General features: G+C 35.7%; 1 protein-coding gene and 1 non-coding gene across 2 annotated transcripts; one reads left to right on the plus strand and one right to left on the minus strand.

Moving 5' to 3' along the window:
- Positions 1-17576, minus strand: LOC578764 (nucleolar protein 14). The gene is made up of 20 exons (XM_030985290.1): positions 17494-17576; positions 15801-16046; positions 14785-14919; positions 14152-14290; positions 13617-13675; positions 12715-12780; positions 12151-12246; positions 11267-11347; positions 10597-10763; positions 8105-8178; positions 7597-7856; positions 7103-7157; positions 5599-5818; positions 5052-5187; positions 4255-4419; positions 3704-3864; positions 1936-2161; positions 1348-1469; positions 819-980; positions 1-520 (listed from the first exon to the last, which is right to left on the minus strand). Exons 2-20 carry the CDS (start codon positions 15981-15983, stop codon positions 421-423), a joined length of 2607 nt encoding a protein of 868 aa, XP_030841150.1. The 5' UTR covers positions 15984-16046; positions 17494-17576; the 3' UTR covers positions 1-420.
- Positions 17577-17843: 267 nt separating this feature from the next.
- Positions 17844-17916, plus strand: TRNAA-AGC. Its single transcript has one exon. It is a non-coding gene; the product is annotated as a tRNA-Ala (tRNA).
- The last annotated feature ends 331 nt before the right edge of the window (positions 17917-18247 follow it).

The raw sequence follows: 18247 nt of genomic DNA on the forward strand, positions 1-18247 counted from the left end.
TTTTCTAATTTGAGCTAGTATCAAAAGAACTTAAAGAGTCCATCACTACAGCACATTACCCTTAGATGTGATACGCCTCTGAAACTGCTCCAGGGCATTTGGGTGCGCACTTTCAGAACTGGTTACCTAAAAACCGGCTTAATTCTCTACTGGTCCATATGAAACATAGAGTGAGAAGAGTAGTCTGCAGGCACAGGCCTTATTTTGATACTTCAACAAATTCAATAAAGCTCATGCATACATTCTGTCAGTCTCTATGGTTGTGTTAAACTCGGAGCAGCTACAGTACAGGGCCTATGGAGTAGTCTAGTCTGAACAGTTTTTTCAGACCCTTTAAATCCACTTTGCCACCTGCAAGGAGTTCCGCCTGTAGACAAGGCATGTGGAGGAAGCTAGGAGGTGAAAGATAAGGTGATCCCTTTACGGTTTTCGCTTCTTGCGTTTGATATCCCTGAAATCTCCTTCCTGGGTCGCTAACATCTGATGAAGACGCATGACCTTCTCCTTCCTCTCATCATCCCTGTAGAAATGAAAGAAAGATGTCAGAACGAATGATACATAGTCAATGATAGACAGAGCGAAGGATAATAAATTGGATAGTGGCCAGATAACAAACACAAATCTGAAGGAAAGGATAAATTGATGACAGAAATAGAAAAGAAAAGGGTTCATTCTGGAAGAGAGAGAGAGAGAGAGAGAAAGTGGAAGTAGTGTACGAAAAGGATTCTGAAGGGAAAGAACAAAATGATAAATAATGAGCCCCATCTTCACATAACAATTAAGATTATTCAAATAGCCATAACCCAATGTCAGCTCACCTCTCTTTCTGTTCTTTGAGTTTCTGTCGAGCAATAAACTGAGTATCTTTCCGGATCTCTCTGACGGCACCCTTCATCTCTCTACGATGACGATGTTTCAACCTCTGCTGTTCATCATGTTCCTTGTTACCGGAACTACGATATTTCCTTGTAGGATCATAACTGCAAAACAAGATATCACAAAAAGTAATAGGAAAATTAGTACCAACTCATGTCTTGTCTTGATGCAGGGTTTTATATTGGCTGAATTGGAAGACATGAACCATTAATTCCCAAATCCCAGTACCCACACATAAAACTCAAACAGTTGTCAAGTTTACAAGTGAAAATTGACTGAACTTTGCATTTTTATTCTCCTGAACCCCCTTTTTCTCTCACTCAATAACAGTGTCTCAAAATCACTAATATCAAGATATTTTACATCAAAAAATAATGCTGGAAATTTCAAAAACAATTTGGTTGCATATTTAGGGCAACTTGTTATGTAAATACATTTCAGTAAGTATAAGTTGGAAAAAGTGTTGCTTACTTTTCTTCAATCTTTGGTTCAAACATCTTAAGAGGAGCTGGTTTCTTCTTCTCAACTTCAAGAACTCTCCTCGTTCTCTGTCTGCTGCCCTCTATGTGCGAAAGGACCTCATCTCCTAGTGACTGTAAATGCAAAATGATGTGGTTAGACAGTCAATCAAACACACCAACACAATGTATTCATGCAATTGAATATTGGTACTTGCACATCGTCAAGAATGTGACCAATGTCAAGGAAGGAATTTGTAAGAAATATTTTCAGGACTGGTATCTCCAAGACTTTGTATGAATGTAACAGAGGTTGAAGAAGGATAGCATACGATGAGCAACTCTAGTTCCCCTAATTATGCTATCTGTTGAAGATTTAATACTTTGCTAGACTTTTGCATTTTTCAAAACATTAACAAATAAACATATGAATGATTTAGATAGTTGTACCCCTAATTTACTCTTTCATGATCAACACATGAATGAACTTCTTTTTATCCATACGCAATATTTAACAAATAAAGTACAAAGACTTAAGGATGAAATTACACTAGTGCAAAGTTTCTCTGAGAAGAAAAATGATGTAGAAATAGTGCCTCACCTGAACATCATGATGATATTTGTTAAGAAGCAATTCTTTGTCTTGTAAGAGGATGTAGATTGGAGAGAAGATCTCTGAATAACTGGGTAGATCTACATAGAGTGTCGAGAACTGGTGTAGGAGATGACAGGTTAGACCTAGAGCCCAGGTAGAGAACTCTGCTTGGTCTAGGTCCTCAAGGTCTGTCACCAGGTCCAGGATCTTCACTGGTCTCAGCTGAGCTTCACTGTGTAATATAACAACCATGGTATCCTTGTATAACAGTATGGATCAAAACATGAGTTTCCCTACACACATGCAGTAGATCATGACATAACAATGGTATCCACATGTCAAAATATAGACCAAACCATGAAGGTATTCAACACAAATTTGCTATGATAACTAGAAAGAATTAAGTAAAGGTTTCATGAAAGGTAAAAATTAATAATTTTCATATATTTTCCAACACCAGCTATCAAATATTCAGTAAAAGAAGTATACAAAGTAAGTCCTGGTGTTTTCATTTCATTTCATTTTCATTTCATTTATTTAACCAGTATAAAAACAATTTACAATGAAAATACAATATACAATATACAATATAATGGTTAGGACCCCTAAGAAGCAGAAATCTGCTTGTAATCGGGGCCCTGCAAACAAACAATAAGAAGATAATGCACATAAATTAACAAAAAAAAGTAAAGGACTTAAATAATACAAGTACGCACCCGTACATCAACACACACACACGTTCAGAAAGAAGGTTACAGAGAAAGAATAGAAGGAAGCGAAGAATAGGGCAGAAAGAGATAAAAGTAGAAAAAAGATGGGAAAGAGAAGTACTTACTCAACCATGGATTGAAAAATACTCTTTTTATACATTGATTTAAATCTGGTAATTGTAGAACTTGATCTTAGGTCATAATTCAAGGAATTCCACTCCCGTACCCCAACAGATGATATAGAATTATACAGTGAAGTTGAACGACAGAGTGGGTGATGTAAATTTAGACGTTGAAGAGTGGGGTAATTGTGAATAGAAGAATTTGTGTGGAACATATTATTAAAAACAGATGGTAACAGGTTTTTATGAAATTTAAACATAAATATACAAGTATTAAGTTTGATCAAATCATATACAGGAATAATTTTCAGTTTAATAAATAATGGTAAACTTGGAGACATATAATGACTATTTGTTATTAACCGAGCTGCACGTTTCTGTAACATATAAATCTTGAACAGTTTTTTTTTGTAAGTATTACCCCAAATGATATTGCAATAATTTAAGTGGGGAAGAAGTGTTGCATTGTAAATATTAGGTTAGGTTTTTTTGTAAGACCATGAGTTTACATAAAAAGTCTTTTTGTTTCAAAATTGACAGGGGCCCTGAAATAAATATTCTTCTTTTTCTTACTTTTGATATACCCATGAGGGTTTAATTCCAATTATTCTAAGATATATATTTAGATGAATATTTGAACGGCTACAGAAGTCTCCCAGGCCTAACAGCTACAGATTACATCAAACACAATGCTAAGATCAAAGTGAAGAAATGATCAAGTAATTCATACTGACTTGTATATCTTACGATCAGAACTATATTTCTTCATGCGTATCTACATGTATCACACTGCATACCAATTGTAAAGGTATGCATGCTCGTATAACTCCGAAAACAACCCCACAAACATGGAGTAAATCAATACACAGTTAACCTGAACATCACGTCTAACTTGGCTACTTTATTGACTCGAATAGAACACATAAAGTGATTCACACTGACCTTGTCCCTTCGTGTCTAAGGAGCTTGGAGAATCTACCTGACTGTTTGAAGGGCGCCACCACGAGTCCTGCTGTCTTACTCTCATGGTCCGAGGCCATGTAGAGAATACCTTGTAAGAAGTTCATCACCTCAGGAACAAGACGCTTGGACAACGACACGTTCTGAGAACAGAAATATGATATGCTTCCATTATAATAGCTCGGATGAGAATAGTGAGTTTAGCCCACACAGAATATAAGATATGAAGCATTAGCGTCAATTCGACACTCTCTTTTGATAGAAAGCATATACAAGTATCTATACAAAGCACACCTAGTAATAGACTTTGGTGGAAAGCGCTTCATAATCACGGTTTTATCATCATTATTATTATTAATAAAAAACTTGATCTTATGAATGCTGAATTCTCTCACTCTCATAGGCTTAATACAGGGGCCACTTGGTTCCTGCAGGCAAGGGTTGAGAACTCAATTTCATTTCAAATGAAACACTGCTGTCTTGGCCAGTCATATACATGTATCATAGTGGAGCTTAGAGGTTACTGTACTGACCTTGAGGAAGAGATTGCAGATGAAGAGGCCAAAGGTCACATCCTGACATGACCTCACCTGACATTGGCTCAAAATAGCTCCCATGAAAAGCATAGTGGGAGTAACAACACTGTGACGAAAGTCAGATGTTGGGAAGAGGGCCGAGACTAGCTTGAAGTATAGAAGCTGCAAGGAAGATGAAATTAGAACACTTTCAAATTTCAGATCAAGAAGAAACTTATTTACTGCTTGCATGATTTATCTATTATCCTACTACAAAGGGAAGTCAAATCTGACATTAAGTTGAGAAGAAACATGGGCAGAGGACTGAGCGATACATATAAATGAAAGTTTGGTGAAAATCACATGAAAGTTTCCAAGTTTTAAATGAGCTATCAAAAACAAGTTGACAGCCCTTTGATATACTTTGTTACTTTGAGAGCATCTTCTCTATATTGTGTGTGTCAAAGAATCCATTTCAATGTTTTCTAAATAAAATATTTCATTATAGGTGAGCTCTTGACATTTTATATGACACATCTTTTACACAACTCCCTCCATGTAATTTATCTCTTCCTTCATCAATAACTAAGAAAATAGAAAATCATCAATTATTGGCTGGAGTGATACAGTAGTTATCATGGAGTAGTAATATTGTTCGGGACGGGTATGTAATTTCAGAAGAGAAAGCTTTGATGGATGGGGCAATCTTTAATAGTTGGAAGGGTGCAACCTTTGTTGTGACAGGTGTAATCTCATCAAGAGGTAGTTAGGAGGTTGTTGACAAGGGGTAGGGGAGAGGGGATAATTCCACTCACCACATCTAATGAAGGAAAGGTTGATCTTCCTCTGTCTTCAGTTTCCTTGTTAAATGATTCATATTTCTCACAGATAATCCCCATCAGACTGTTCCCCGAGGCCAGAGCACAGGTCTGTGTCAGGTCATATAGATGCCTAGGAGAAAGACAGGTTTATCCACTTGTAAAGAGTTACCTTGAGTTCAGACATGCCTCACACAATAAAAACGTACGAATCTTTATTATAATCAATAACGGTCCGAGAAAACCCAGATTTGTACAAACTTTAATGAGATATGAGACAAAATGAACAAAAGTGATAGGCATGCACTAGGACTTAATGTCATTAAACTAAAATTCATATCTTTGAACAACATAATTGAAGAGATAAATATTATAAATTTATATCAGTTTGGAAGATTTCATTTTAACCGCCAAGGGTTTGTGTTAGTTGTTTCATTTTCTTTTCTTTTTCTACGATATGATACAAATATGACCACTAAGGTCTAGTTCTCACATTAGCCTGTGTAATGTATCGAAAGTGGGATGTTAAATGATAACTACTTACTTGGTGAGCCCATTGATGAACTGTGGCTGTAAGTCCTTGCCTTCTTTGACATACTTTCCCATGAGCTGATAGATGCATGTAGTGAGAGTCTCTAGCTTAGCTTTGTTACCATCAGATAGACTAGGATGATGGCATTTAATCATTCTCTCTATGATCGTCAGCTGGTTGCTAGGGGAGTGGCCAGTTAATACGCCCTCTAACTCTTCTAGACATGTTGGTGCTGATGCGAAAATAACAATGATATAGATATTAAGAATTAAAATCAATTCAATTGATTGAAATGCAATTGTTTCAGATTCCCCCATGGCAAAACTCTCGGGGACTGTGCTTTTGCTATTGCTGCCCCCAAACTATGGAATAGCTTGCCAATAGAAATACGAAGCACTCCATCCCTCAATGTTTTCAAATCCAATTTAAAAACTTATCTGTTTAAAGGGAAAGTCCACCCCCAAAATAAGTTTGTTTCGATAGAGGCAGAATAATAAGAAAATCAGGTGAGTGAAAGTTTGAGCAAATTCTGAATGAAAATAAGAAAGTTATGAATTATTGAAGTTGTGATCAATAAATACAAATTGGCAACTCTGTGACTTATTATACGAGCTCTCCTTCATTTGCTTTGTGCATAATATTCCATAAAATCATGTTTTCTTCGTTATTGATGACGGAATATATATTTGTTCCTTGCAGGGGGAGTATAGAAACATATTTGCAATTATTATATTTAGGGTGCATGTATGGTTGAAATTTTTCTTGAGGGAAAATGAAAATTTTAGATTTTTTTAGTACTGAGCAAATGGAAGTTGAGCTCGCATGATACGTCATAGAGTTGCCAATTTGTGTTTGATTGATCACAACTTCAATAATTCATAACTTTCTTATTTTCATTCAGAATTTGCTCAAACTTTCACTCACCTGATTTTCTTATTATTCTGCCTCTATCGAAACAAACTTATTTTTGGGGTGGACTTTCCCTTTAATTGAGAGTTCTTATTTTGTAGAATCTAGTGCAAAGGAGCTCTTAACCAGCGCAGCTGAATATATTTTATATAAAAGCTGCGCTATATAAATTTATTATTATTATTATTATTATTCACAGTTTCAATTTTATCAAGACAAGTAATAAATATCACTATTTATTGAACACCTAAAGCACTATTTAAAGAACAATAAAGCAATGGTACATGATAAAATGGATATAGGTTCATATTATCATATTTCATAACCTGTTGCTCTGACAGACAGGTAGAGGGGAAACTTAGCTACTCAGAGCCCAATCTTAGTCAAGATATGCTGGGTCTAATATTAACAATAGCTGGAATTTCTTACAATGTAAAATATAACCCCAAAACATACAAAATACTTTAGACAACACAAAGTTGTTTACTGTACGCAATTTCAATAAGAATGCAGAGTATACATATTTTTTTTGCAATCAATAATGGAATTTATAAGATTAGAAGTCTCTAATATAGCCTATTAAAGTAGAAAAAAGTAATAAATTTACCTTTGAATGTGTATGGAAGCTCTTCTTTGGCTAGCCTCATCATCTCTTCTATCTTCTGTATAATCAAATCATATTGATAGAGAAAAAAATAAATAAAGAAAAGAATCTCTATTAAAATCAACAGGTTCAATTCACTGTTTCATGTAGTAACAAGTAACTATAATCACATCTGTACATCCAGCTAATGAAATAAAAGTTTCTGAGAGGAACTTAAGGGACAAAGGTTATCACAGCTGAAAATATCATCAATATTAAAGAGAGTGAATTAACAATGTGGGCTAAAACAGTTCAAATGATTCACAGTATTTAAATGATGTTTGTAGAGACATATTCAAAGTTTCAAGCTTCTACATGACTTCAGTATTTTAGCAGCTTCTGAAGAAAAATTGTGTTAAGGCACATTCTGAAAATTTGTAAATCAATAAAATAAATAAATCCTTGACCAACACTGTAATTTACCTTGAAGTGAAGAAGAAAGATTGATTGATACATACCTTCTTTTTCTCCACGGGTTCTTGAATGGATACTTTCTTGGTAACACTCTGCTTATTGCCTTTCTTTAATGAGCTTTTAATCTCCTTCACGGTCCTATCATCCTCATCGTCATCCTCATCAGTTTCAGAATCCAAATCAGAAGCATTGTCTTCCTCCTCCTCCTCTCCCTCTTCACTTTCATCATCTTCTTCTTCTTCTTCATCATCCTCTTGAACTTCTTCTTCTCCTTCTTCCTCCTTCTCCTCAGAGTCAGATTCACCTGTAGAATATAATAACATCACCTCATAACTCTTGATATATCTCTTCCTCAGCATGTAAATTACAAGAGCAATTTTACAGATCTATCGATATCTAGTTATCAATTAATTCCTCTCTCTCTTTCTCTACAACTAAATATTAATTACACATTTTTCATATCAATGATCAAAATTTACGTTGTTCTCATATGTTTCAAGCTACTACCAAGCAGATTTGAGTTTAAATATATTCTTAGATATTATACCATACCTTGATCAAAACCAAATGAAGGAACACCATCTCTATAGCTGAGAGTGCTACGATTGTCTCGGGTTAGCTCAAACCTGCAAAATATCAATTCAAATCAAATTAAACATTAAACTAGATGGAATTCGACTGCGCGCAGTCGAAAATGATGCCTCCATCATAGAGCAATTTTACAAACCAAAACAGAACACATTTTTCGAATTCAAGTTCAATTGTAATCCATTAACAGGTTCTCAGAATACAGGGTGCTACAAGAATTTTTTTCACCACTTGCCCTGTCGGGCAAGTGGGTTTTCAATTTACTTGCCCAAACAATATTTCCACTTGCCCAAAACTTTAAAGCGAAAAAGGACTCGAGGTTAAAGCATTTATTATCTCGTAATGATAAGTTAGTGTTTTAGATAGCAAATTAATGCACATACATGTACAGTGTAACTGTACTGAATAATAACCTAATATGTCAAAGAAAATGGTCAACAAAGGATGGTTGAAGGTTTAAAAAACGCATTTTATTGATTCTCCATAAATAATCAGATTCACATGAATCTCGGCAAGGTAGAATGGTTCAAGCAGGTTTAAGTTTTTAATATTCAGTCATGTAAAAAAGCATAATGACCCTGTTGTAAAAAATATGATACAAACATGTCATTAATGGTAGCCACATGTACCATGGTGCAACATCACATGTGTGTCTGTGCAAGCCGCTGTCATTTGGAAACGTAGGCTAATTTTCAGCTGTTAATAATTTGGGTCAACTCTTCCATCAAGAAACGTCATGTAAATAATGGGTAATCAACTATTTTAAATAAAGTACGGACATTTTTATTTCATCATTCACTGCTATAAATATCATGCCAAAATTTGTAAATTCTTACTAAATAATAATATTGAAGATATTTTACGATAAATCTCGGATAAGTATGCGAAAACTAGACTAAACAACGTCGCTAAAACCATGAAAACAAAACAACAACGGCTTATATTCTGGGGGTCTCGATACTATTATCAAAATGACTCGCTCGGTCGGATCTTGAGACCGCAGTAATAAATTGAAAACGAGACAAAAACATTCATCTGATTTATATGAGCAGCGAGTTTTAAATAATATGTTCACAATCATTAACAGTCATTATGAATAAATATCAAACATTTGACTTTTTGTACTTACTAGAAAATCCCTGTTGTTTATTCCATTCCGATTCGCACGTGTTCATTTCCCTAGAATAATGACGTCATATTTGGCGTGATTCAACCAATCGCAATCAGAGAATAGCAAAGGCCTGTCGGTGCGGCCTGCAGAGCTAGAGAGAGAGAGCGCGAATAAGCTCGCAGCTGGTACGATCGCGCTAGCTGTCTCTAGCTAGCTCACGGCCGGCCGTGCGTGGAGGCGGAGCGGCATTCATGGCTTGAAGTGTCACTGTTGCATGCGCGCTGAGCTAGCTGAGCTGGCTAGCTGTCTGTGAAGTTTTTTCGAAATCGGAACGATCGCTTTTTTGCTTCTGGATTTTGACGACGGGTAAGAAGTTGACGGGTGAATGGTAGAGTTCTTGGACACTAGGAAATTACTGTAAAAGTATCACTTGCCCGAATCGGGCAAGTGATAATTTGATTTACTTGCCCGACGGCTCAATTTGGTTGCCCCGGGACGTCGGGCAAGCGGGTTTGTCGCGCCCTGGAATATCGTGATTACAAGCAATTTCTCATATACATATATGACCCTTTGATCTTTGACCTCATGACCCTAAAATCTACTCAGTTCATTGGCTCTGCAAGATGTCCTGAGTTAAATAGTAATCCATCTGTCAGTTCTAATGAGAATGTGTTCACAAGCTATTTCTGCATACATAATGAGCCCATGACCTTTGACCTTCGACCTTATGAACCAAGAATCTACTCAGTTCATTGGCTCTGCAAGTAACATACATGACCTAATTTTGGCAGGAATCCATCAATCGGTTCTTGAGATAACGCGATCACGAGAACGGGACGTACGTACGTATAGACGTAGGTACGTACAGACGTACGTACGTACAGACGGACGGACAACCCGAAAACATAATGCCTCCGGCTACTTCGTAACGGAGGCATAAAAATAGGTATGACTTGATAGATAAAACTATAACGTCCATTTTCTACTTATCTACTATCTAATCCTGACGCTGGTATTTAGCTCTGTCTGAATTTGAGTTAAACATAGTATGATAGACTGGGTTCTAGTCTGATCTAAGCTTTTACTTTTGTTGAACATGAATTTAGTCATCGCATTTTGTTTAATTGAACAAGAAGGTTACAGACACAAGATTTTACATGGCCAGGGGAAAATCCATCCAACTATTAATCAGCCATTTTTATACTAAACTAACTTCATTTCTAATACTCTCTAACAACATAATACGTAATAATAACTATCAGTGTACATGTTCTCATACTGCAGAAGAAATTTCATTCTTTAAAACTTATTTCAACATATCCTGATTCATTTTAGAACTCTTTACCCATCATTGAGATCATCAGCTGATAAGTACTGCATCCTTCTCTTATTCTCCTGTTCTTCAGTCTCCGTGATTCCTTTCATTCTTCTCTGTCGATCTGTTTCCATCTTCTCTAGTTTCTCCTTCTCCTCCTTGGCAAGTTCCTCGGGTGTCTTCAATCTGTCCGAAGCCTGTTATTGAATAATAAATATATGTCAATTACTACTGAGGTTTTAATCTGTCTTTTGCCTGATATTACACAATTTACTCTATTAGTTTTCATTCTCTCTGAAGCCTTTTACTAAATCAAAAATGTACATCAATCATTCCAAGATATTTACATCACTGCTCCATATCATCTAGTACCCATTAAAAAGGATCGAACAGAGGCACCGATAATCAATGTAAATATCAATAAAAACCCTTATGCTTCGACTGTTCTTTGACTACATCTATGCAACACGCTGTCATTGCATACTCCATCCTTGCTGTTGCTGATATCTCACACTTCAGCGATCAAAATTATAACAATTTAAGATTCTGATAAGATATTTAGTTGACACCATTCTAAAGGGTTCATGAGTGATAGTGATTGGAAGTATATGTACTTTGTTGCGAATTCAATCAATCCATCATGTCAATTTCAAAAGGGTAATCTCAATCTTTATCTCAATATCAAATCTGATATACATACCTTAGCTCTCATATCAAAGATGAGTTCTTTTACTGACATATCATAGTCATCTGGTTTCCTCCTTTCCTCATCCTTGTCTCGCTGGAAAAAAGATCAGAGGACAGTCAAGATTAAAATTTTTGAATGGACCAATATTTACTTTTCAATTTCAAACTTGGAAAATATTTAGCAATGTTTTTATAAAAACATATCAAATTGACTTTAAGCAGCTTTTTATATGCAATAAGGTCCTTTTAGAATAACTAACAATTACTCCATTTGTCATTATTAATTCATTAGGAGGTTTTGTAGGTTTTCATAATACACCACAAACTATGTAGTGATACATGCCAGCCTCCACTTCAGTTTTATATGGAAGTATATATGTTAAACATTATGTTATATTGTATACCTTCTCAACATCCTGTATACAAGAATAAAAAATTGTACGCTATACAAACCAGCCATTCATATATCAAACATCAAATCCTCTCAAGGTACCAGGAACTGATGAATTACATGACTGTATTGTATTGTATTGGTTTATTGAGATAAAAATCATTGGACATGCAGCTAAAAGCTGAAATTGTTCAATTTACAGAGTAAAAAGTACATGGCATAACATTGCATTGATAACACATTAAAATATATAGAACACTTAACAAATATTGTGTATATTTGAATACGATTTACAGTTTCATTGATGATATAAAATTGTCATTCGTTTTACATGAGATATAAAATTGATAATTAACAATTTACAGGTTTATTGCAACAGTGATACGTAGGTGGGATACATGTGAGTGACATACCTTGACTTTGGATAATAACTAGTGACATCATTGAAATCTTGATCTAATTGCTCTGTAAGCTTCAACACATCTTCCTATATGTGAGTGACATACCTTGACTTTGGCTAAGAACTGTGAGACATCATTGAAATCTTGATCTAATTGCTCTGTAAGCTTCACAACATCTTCTTTCTCACTCTGTCGGTTGAACTGAAAATATAGAAAAACATCATGAATTAGCTTAGACATGTAGATTTTATAAATTAACATATTCATAAATATTACCGAAGAGACATTAGAAAACATAAATAACAACTGGAATATGCTATTATCGCTACAACTTAGATAATCATAAGTTACATTTGTGGTAGAGTGGTATTTTAAATATCGATCCATTTTTCTTTCATTCTCTCTGTTCTCTGAAATATGCCATGCTTATTAATGCTTAAAGTAATCTAAACCCCTCCTCCTGGATAGTCTTTAGCATGGAATATATCAATTCAATAGAAATATGTTGTTTTTAGGTGAATTTAGTGAAATACTATCATATTCCTCTTTCACCAAATAACAAGAAAACTTTCCATCCAACTTTTTGACAAGGTGTTACACACTTTAACATAAGTAATTGATGCAACACTGAGAGAGCTAGAGAAATGGAGAGTAAGAGAGTCTATTTACCTTATCTTTCTTAGATTTGGCGATGATTTCTTCAAATATTTCTTGTCTTGTCTTTGGCTTTCCTTCCTAAAACACACAAATGTAGATAGACCAAGGAAGAAAACATCAAATACGCACAACAACAAAAACATAATATTACCTTATCAACATAAATTACCGGTCTGATGTACACAGTACTTCAAAATATAATAGCTTTTTGAGCTCAATTTTTGAGTCACATACTTTATTATTGAATATAACAACAGAAAGCATGTAAAAAAAAAAAAAGAGATATCCATGCCTAGGCTACTGCCTGAACACACAGGACAGTACATGGCAGAAAACTAATACACCTAACTATATTTTAAGAAAAACAAAAATAGTATAAACTTATAATGGACAAAATACAAGGAATATGTTTAATCGCTATGTAAGTTTAGGCACTTGGAACAACCACAAAAATCATGTTCTATAATATTGTTTAAGTTTTGTTTAAGTAAAGTGTTATTAACTATTTTCCATAACAAATGTTTCAACAACTTTTCTTAGAATGTCTGTTTCATGTTACAGTGCTTTCGGTTTTGTATGATACATTATATTAATGACTCTTATTTCAAGTGATGTCATGTGATCTCATTACCTCTGACTATCATTAAGATTCCTTTTAGTTTGTAAAATGATTTATTATCATCACTAAACAATAAATACAAAACAGAAAGTTACACAACTGAAAAACATCATAATGAATTCAAATAAGTATTTTTGAATTAAAAATATATATAACAATATGTCTAATATAAATAAATTCCATTCAAACTTCATCAGGCATATACTTTTCAAGGGTATTGCAATATTATTAAATTATCAACATTCATAAAGAACCAGGTTAGACAAGAGTTGTTTTGTGAGTTTACTTTTCTTACCTCATCAGTTTTCTTCTTGGTTAGAAATCCTCCAAAATGTTCTTCAGCTACAAATTTTTCTGAAATAAGCAAAGATTATGAAAAGACACTGAATTTCAAAGACACAAACTCTAGAGACCCACCACAATACAGATTACATTTTAAACATGAAGAACTGAATCATAATATCCTGCCATCATAGCATCTCTATGCACTTTCAAAGGACTTCGGATATTAGTACCCCGGCTTTAGCTCCGGCAACCTTATTACTCAGTGCATTCAAGGAATATTCCTACAAGGTACCCACTAAAGACACCTGGGAAGAGTGTGACAAATGTAGATTAGCGTCTTGCCAAAGGACATTACTGCTGTGGAAGGGATTGTTAACCCTGTACCTTGTGGTTCACAGTCCAGAGAATTTTCCACAGGACCACAACACCTCTAAATGAGGAAGTGGGGGGGGGGGGATACATGCATACTCTCTATTTCATAATTCCTAAATCAGTTTGGGTGAAAAATAGCCCAGCAAACCTCTACGATCAGAACGTATACTTACTATCTATCATGCCCCCCTCTTCATCATCACTTGCAAGGTCTGGTTCTTCAAACTTCTCTAAACTGGACAGCGACTGACCGTAATGGGTCAAGTCTTCATCTGTATTCAGGCTGTACATGCCAGACTTTTCATGATTTCTCTAAGGATAAACAAACAAACAAACATTTAAATAACAAACTTCTCTCGACTGGACAGCAACTAGCTTCTGACTGAATTCTAATGAATTCTCAGAAGAAAACAAATATAAACAGTTATAAAATGATACACTAAGTGGTAAGCTTCTTTGAAATTTTAGGGAAAAAAAGAAACATTCAAAGTATTATAAACAACCAGAAAGAAAAACCTACAACCATTACAATAAGAATGCTAAGTCAATATTGTGGGTAAAAGGGACAAGTTTTCTAAACAAATGTAATTGTTCTAAAGCACCTTTACATTCCAGAGTTAGAGCACTGTAAACTGGGAAGCCCATTGACCATTAAGTTTTGTTGAAAATTAGGGAGAAGTGCTAGACTGTCAACATAGACAGACATCTCTTGCTAAAGGCGGTAAGTTAACCTCTTATATAACAATCACAATCTTTAAGTGTGAAGAAATCACAACTCCCCTTAGAAAGGAGAATTTATAACAAACCTGTTTTTCCAGAGTAAATCTTTCCATCATCTTATCTTCTACTGACATCTCTGGATCATTCTCTCCTAGTCTCTTGTCAAGGAACTTGTTGCTTTTATGCCGCTGTTTGTATTCTTGTAGCAGGGTAGCATTTCTCTATACAACACATAAAAACAAAATCAATGTTGACAGTAAACCTGTTATTGAATTTCACATAGATTTGGTCATTTCATATATGGAATTGTGGATATACCAAGTACATTCTAAACGGTTCTCCTAGCATGCACTTGAATTTTTTTTAACCCTTACTGTACTGTACCCCTCGACATTTTCGGAGATTGCGTCGCAACCGCTTGGACTTTTGAAGTGTCGTGTCATGACTTTTTTCCCTCAAGTCTTACGCACATTTTCGTCAAAATCAGATATACCTGTAAGGTGTTACATAACAATTAGTAAGGGTTACAGGCTTTCTTTTACAGTGTTATATTGAAACAAGAAAGCGCTATTGTACTATCATTATCATCTACACACTTATAATCTAGAGCGTTATTATATCATTTCATACATTCAGGATTCAGAGTTAGTCAATACCGGTAGTCTCAAACTCATCAGAGAGTGCGTTTATAGTCCATTTTTTTGCCTAGAATCAGCGTTTTTAAACGTCTTTCAGGCAAATTTTTTAAGGTGATAAAACGCAAATCATTTTTCAAAGGTCTTTAGATATGGGTATATTGAAACGCCCCCAAAAAAGTGTTTTGAATGTGACATAGAGCCAGAATCACGTTTCTGAGATATGATAAACACAAAGCTGTTTTGAACCCCAAATACATTTTATTACCCGAAATGGCCAAGAATTGGTTGATTTGGACCAAGCTTTTCAGTTTTAGTAAGTCAGTTGACTCAGTTCAGTTCAGTTCAGTTCAGTTCAGTTCAGTTCAGTTCAGTTCAATTCAGTTTATTAAGATCATCATTCCGCAGCCTCGGCTAAATTGCATGACAATTAAAATCATATCATAGTTCATTTTCTAGGTTCTTACCTTCTGCAGTCCTTTTGATCTGGATACTACAGGCACTCCTTTTCCATGTTTGTTCTTCCTTCCAAGGATGTTGTGTTTTTGTTTGTTGATTTTAACTTCAAATGGATTGTTTTTAATCTCTGTCGCCTTACTGCGTTGCTCCACTTTGGAGGTTAAGCTCCGTCTCTTCTTGTTCTTTGCCATTTCTCAGTATATTAAAAACAAACCATCGATCTAAAACGGCGTATCCAAGTAGTTCAGGTACATCTGTTGAACAAACATGCATTAACAATGTAAGATAACAGATGAAGGTGTAGTGACCAAATGTCACCATTTAAAACTTTTATATATAACGTTTTATGCAGTGATTTGTACATGTTTAATACGTATTGCTTTTCTATGGCCAAGATGGCGGCTAGGGAGAATTAATTTCCCTTGCGTAGTCCACTGTCTGGCTTTTCAGGCATGCCCAGCCGGTTCTGTCTGGTTTGTTAATATATCCTATTGTTATGTAGATTTGTCATTGTTACGCACAGCGCGTATACGTGCATAGTAATTTTGTGCGCTTGTTTTCACCAATCGCGCTACACCAGCGATTGGGGCTTTTTCTGATATTTCCATGTGGAAATCAGAGGGATTATTTCTTTAGGCACACACAGGTCGATACTGTGTTTTTGTTTATCGTGCCGGTCAAATTTTTCGTCCAACATGGACTTGACGACTTTGTCTCCGGACTCCCGGGTGACTTGTTCATCATTCAACTCTTTTTACATTTCATTTGTGGAAAAACTTGTATCGCTGTTACTAGTAGTGAACTAGTACATAGACTCTACTAGGATTTGTCTTTTTCCACTGACACTTATCGTTGTAGTGACACGATGAACGCCGTCGTCAACACCTCACCTAAATGAGTAATTAAAAAGTTAGATTTTGGGATTGGCCTCCCTACTCTGCGGTACCTCATCCCTTCCCTCCAAGACTGCCAGAGCTCTTCGTTTTCTGTCATCTTCTCTCTCTCTCCCTCACAATTTCACATTTCCTTTTTTTTTTTACTCCATCATGATCATCTGACTCCTCTCTCTCTCTCTCATTTGTTCAATCTTGTCTCTTGTTTTATCCTCATAGATCTAGATCTACTCAGTACTCCATTTCTGGGAGAGCAGGGGTGCTGTGCAGTGTCGCCCGGCCATCTTAATAAACAGCCAGCCAGGATCATGAATTAGTAGGCCTAACTGCCTAATGCTGATACCTGTGTGTGGGGCATGCAGGGCCGGGCCTAGACCAAATTTTTCTGTCTCTTTCGTTCGGTAGCCTCTGATTTGGGTAGGTCGGCTCTCTCGTTTTCAGTCGTTTTCTTTACTGGCTTCTTCGCTTTCTTGGGGGCTGCCTTGACTTAAAGAGAGAGCCGACCTACCCAAATCAGAGGCTAACGAACGAAAGAGACAGAAAAATTCGGTCTAGGCCGGGCCGGGCGGGTGGAAACCCAGCGGATCCTATCGCAAGCGAGCGCCAGTCCACAGGCATAGCACTAGCAGAGGCGCTCCATCACTCTGTACGCGCTAGTGTACATGTGTGCGATGGGGAGATTCGCTGGAGCTGGCATCCACACACGGCGATTCTTAATCTAAGTTTAGTTGGATTTTGTTACTGAGATCAATTCAATGCATCATATTAAGCTATATTAACTAGTAGATCATTCATTGTATATACTTACAAGTAACAGTTCAAAGTAAAGGACAAGTCTTACCCTTTTATGCCGAGTTATGTTTTTACACGTGCGTTGATGCTAACTTTGATTCCAGGCTGTTGACTTCAAATAAATTTAATCTTGCAGTCAATTAATTACACGTTAGGAGTCGAAAGCTAAGATTCATGAATACGAAATAAATAGAAAAAATTATACAAACATTTTGACAAAGCATTATCAATCTTTTTGGTATCGAATTTGATTTTTTTACATTCCAACGAACATAATTCATTTATAAAAACGCTTTGAACATTGCTGTTTGTTTGTTTGAAAAATAAATTGTATATTACTTATTGTAACCCTCATGCTGACAGGAAGGGGAGCTAGCTCAGATGGTAGAGCGCTCGCTTAGCATGCGAGAGGTACCGGGATCGATGCCCGGGTTCTCCAACTGGATATCTTTTTGCATATTGAACCAAAAGTGTAGATGTTCACTTTCTTCTTCCTGCTCGCGATAAGTTCTAAATCAATTATTGTCAGGATCTCTCTTTCTCTCTCCCTCACGCTATTTTCCTTTGCATTAAATTTGCATTAAATTATTAATTCATCTGTCATTTTATCAGGAAGACCTCTAGTACAGCAAGGAGATCTTATAAGGAGATACATGGGAATGGTATATGCATGATAAGCAAATAGGTAAGGAGAAAATGGGGAGGCATCAGAGACTTAACATATTCAGAGCAAGAGACAGAAAGACTGAATGAGAAATAGATTGAGACAA

Source organism: Strongylocentrotus purpuratus, unplaced genomic scaffold (assembly GCF_000002235.5).
Source record: "Strongylocentrotus purpuratus isolate Spur 01 unplaced genomic scaffold, Spur_5.0 spur5_scaffold_15, whole genome shotgun sequence".
Taxonomy (NCBI): domain Eukaryota; kingdom Metazoa; phylum Echinodermata; class Echinoidea; order Camarodonta; family Strongylocentrotidae; genus Strongylocentrotus; species Strongylocentrotus purpuratus.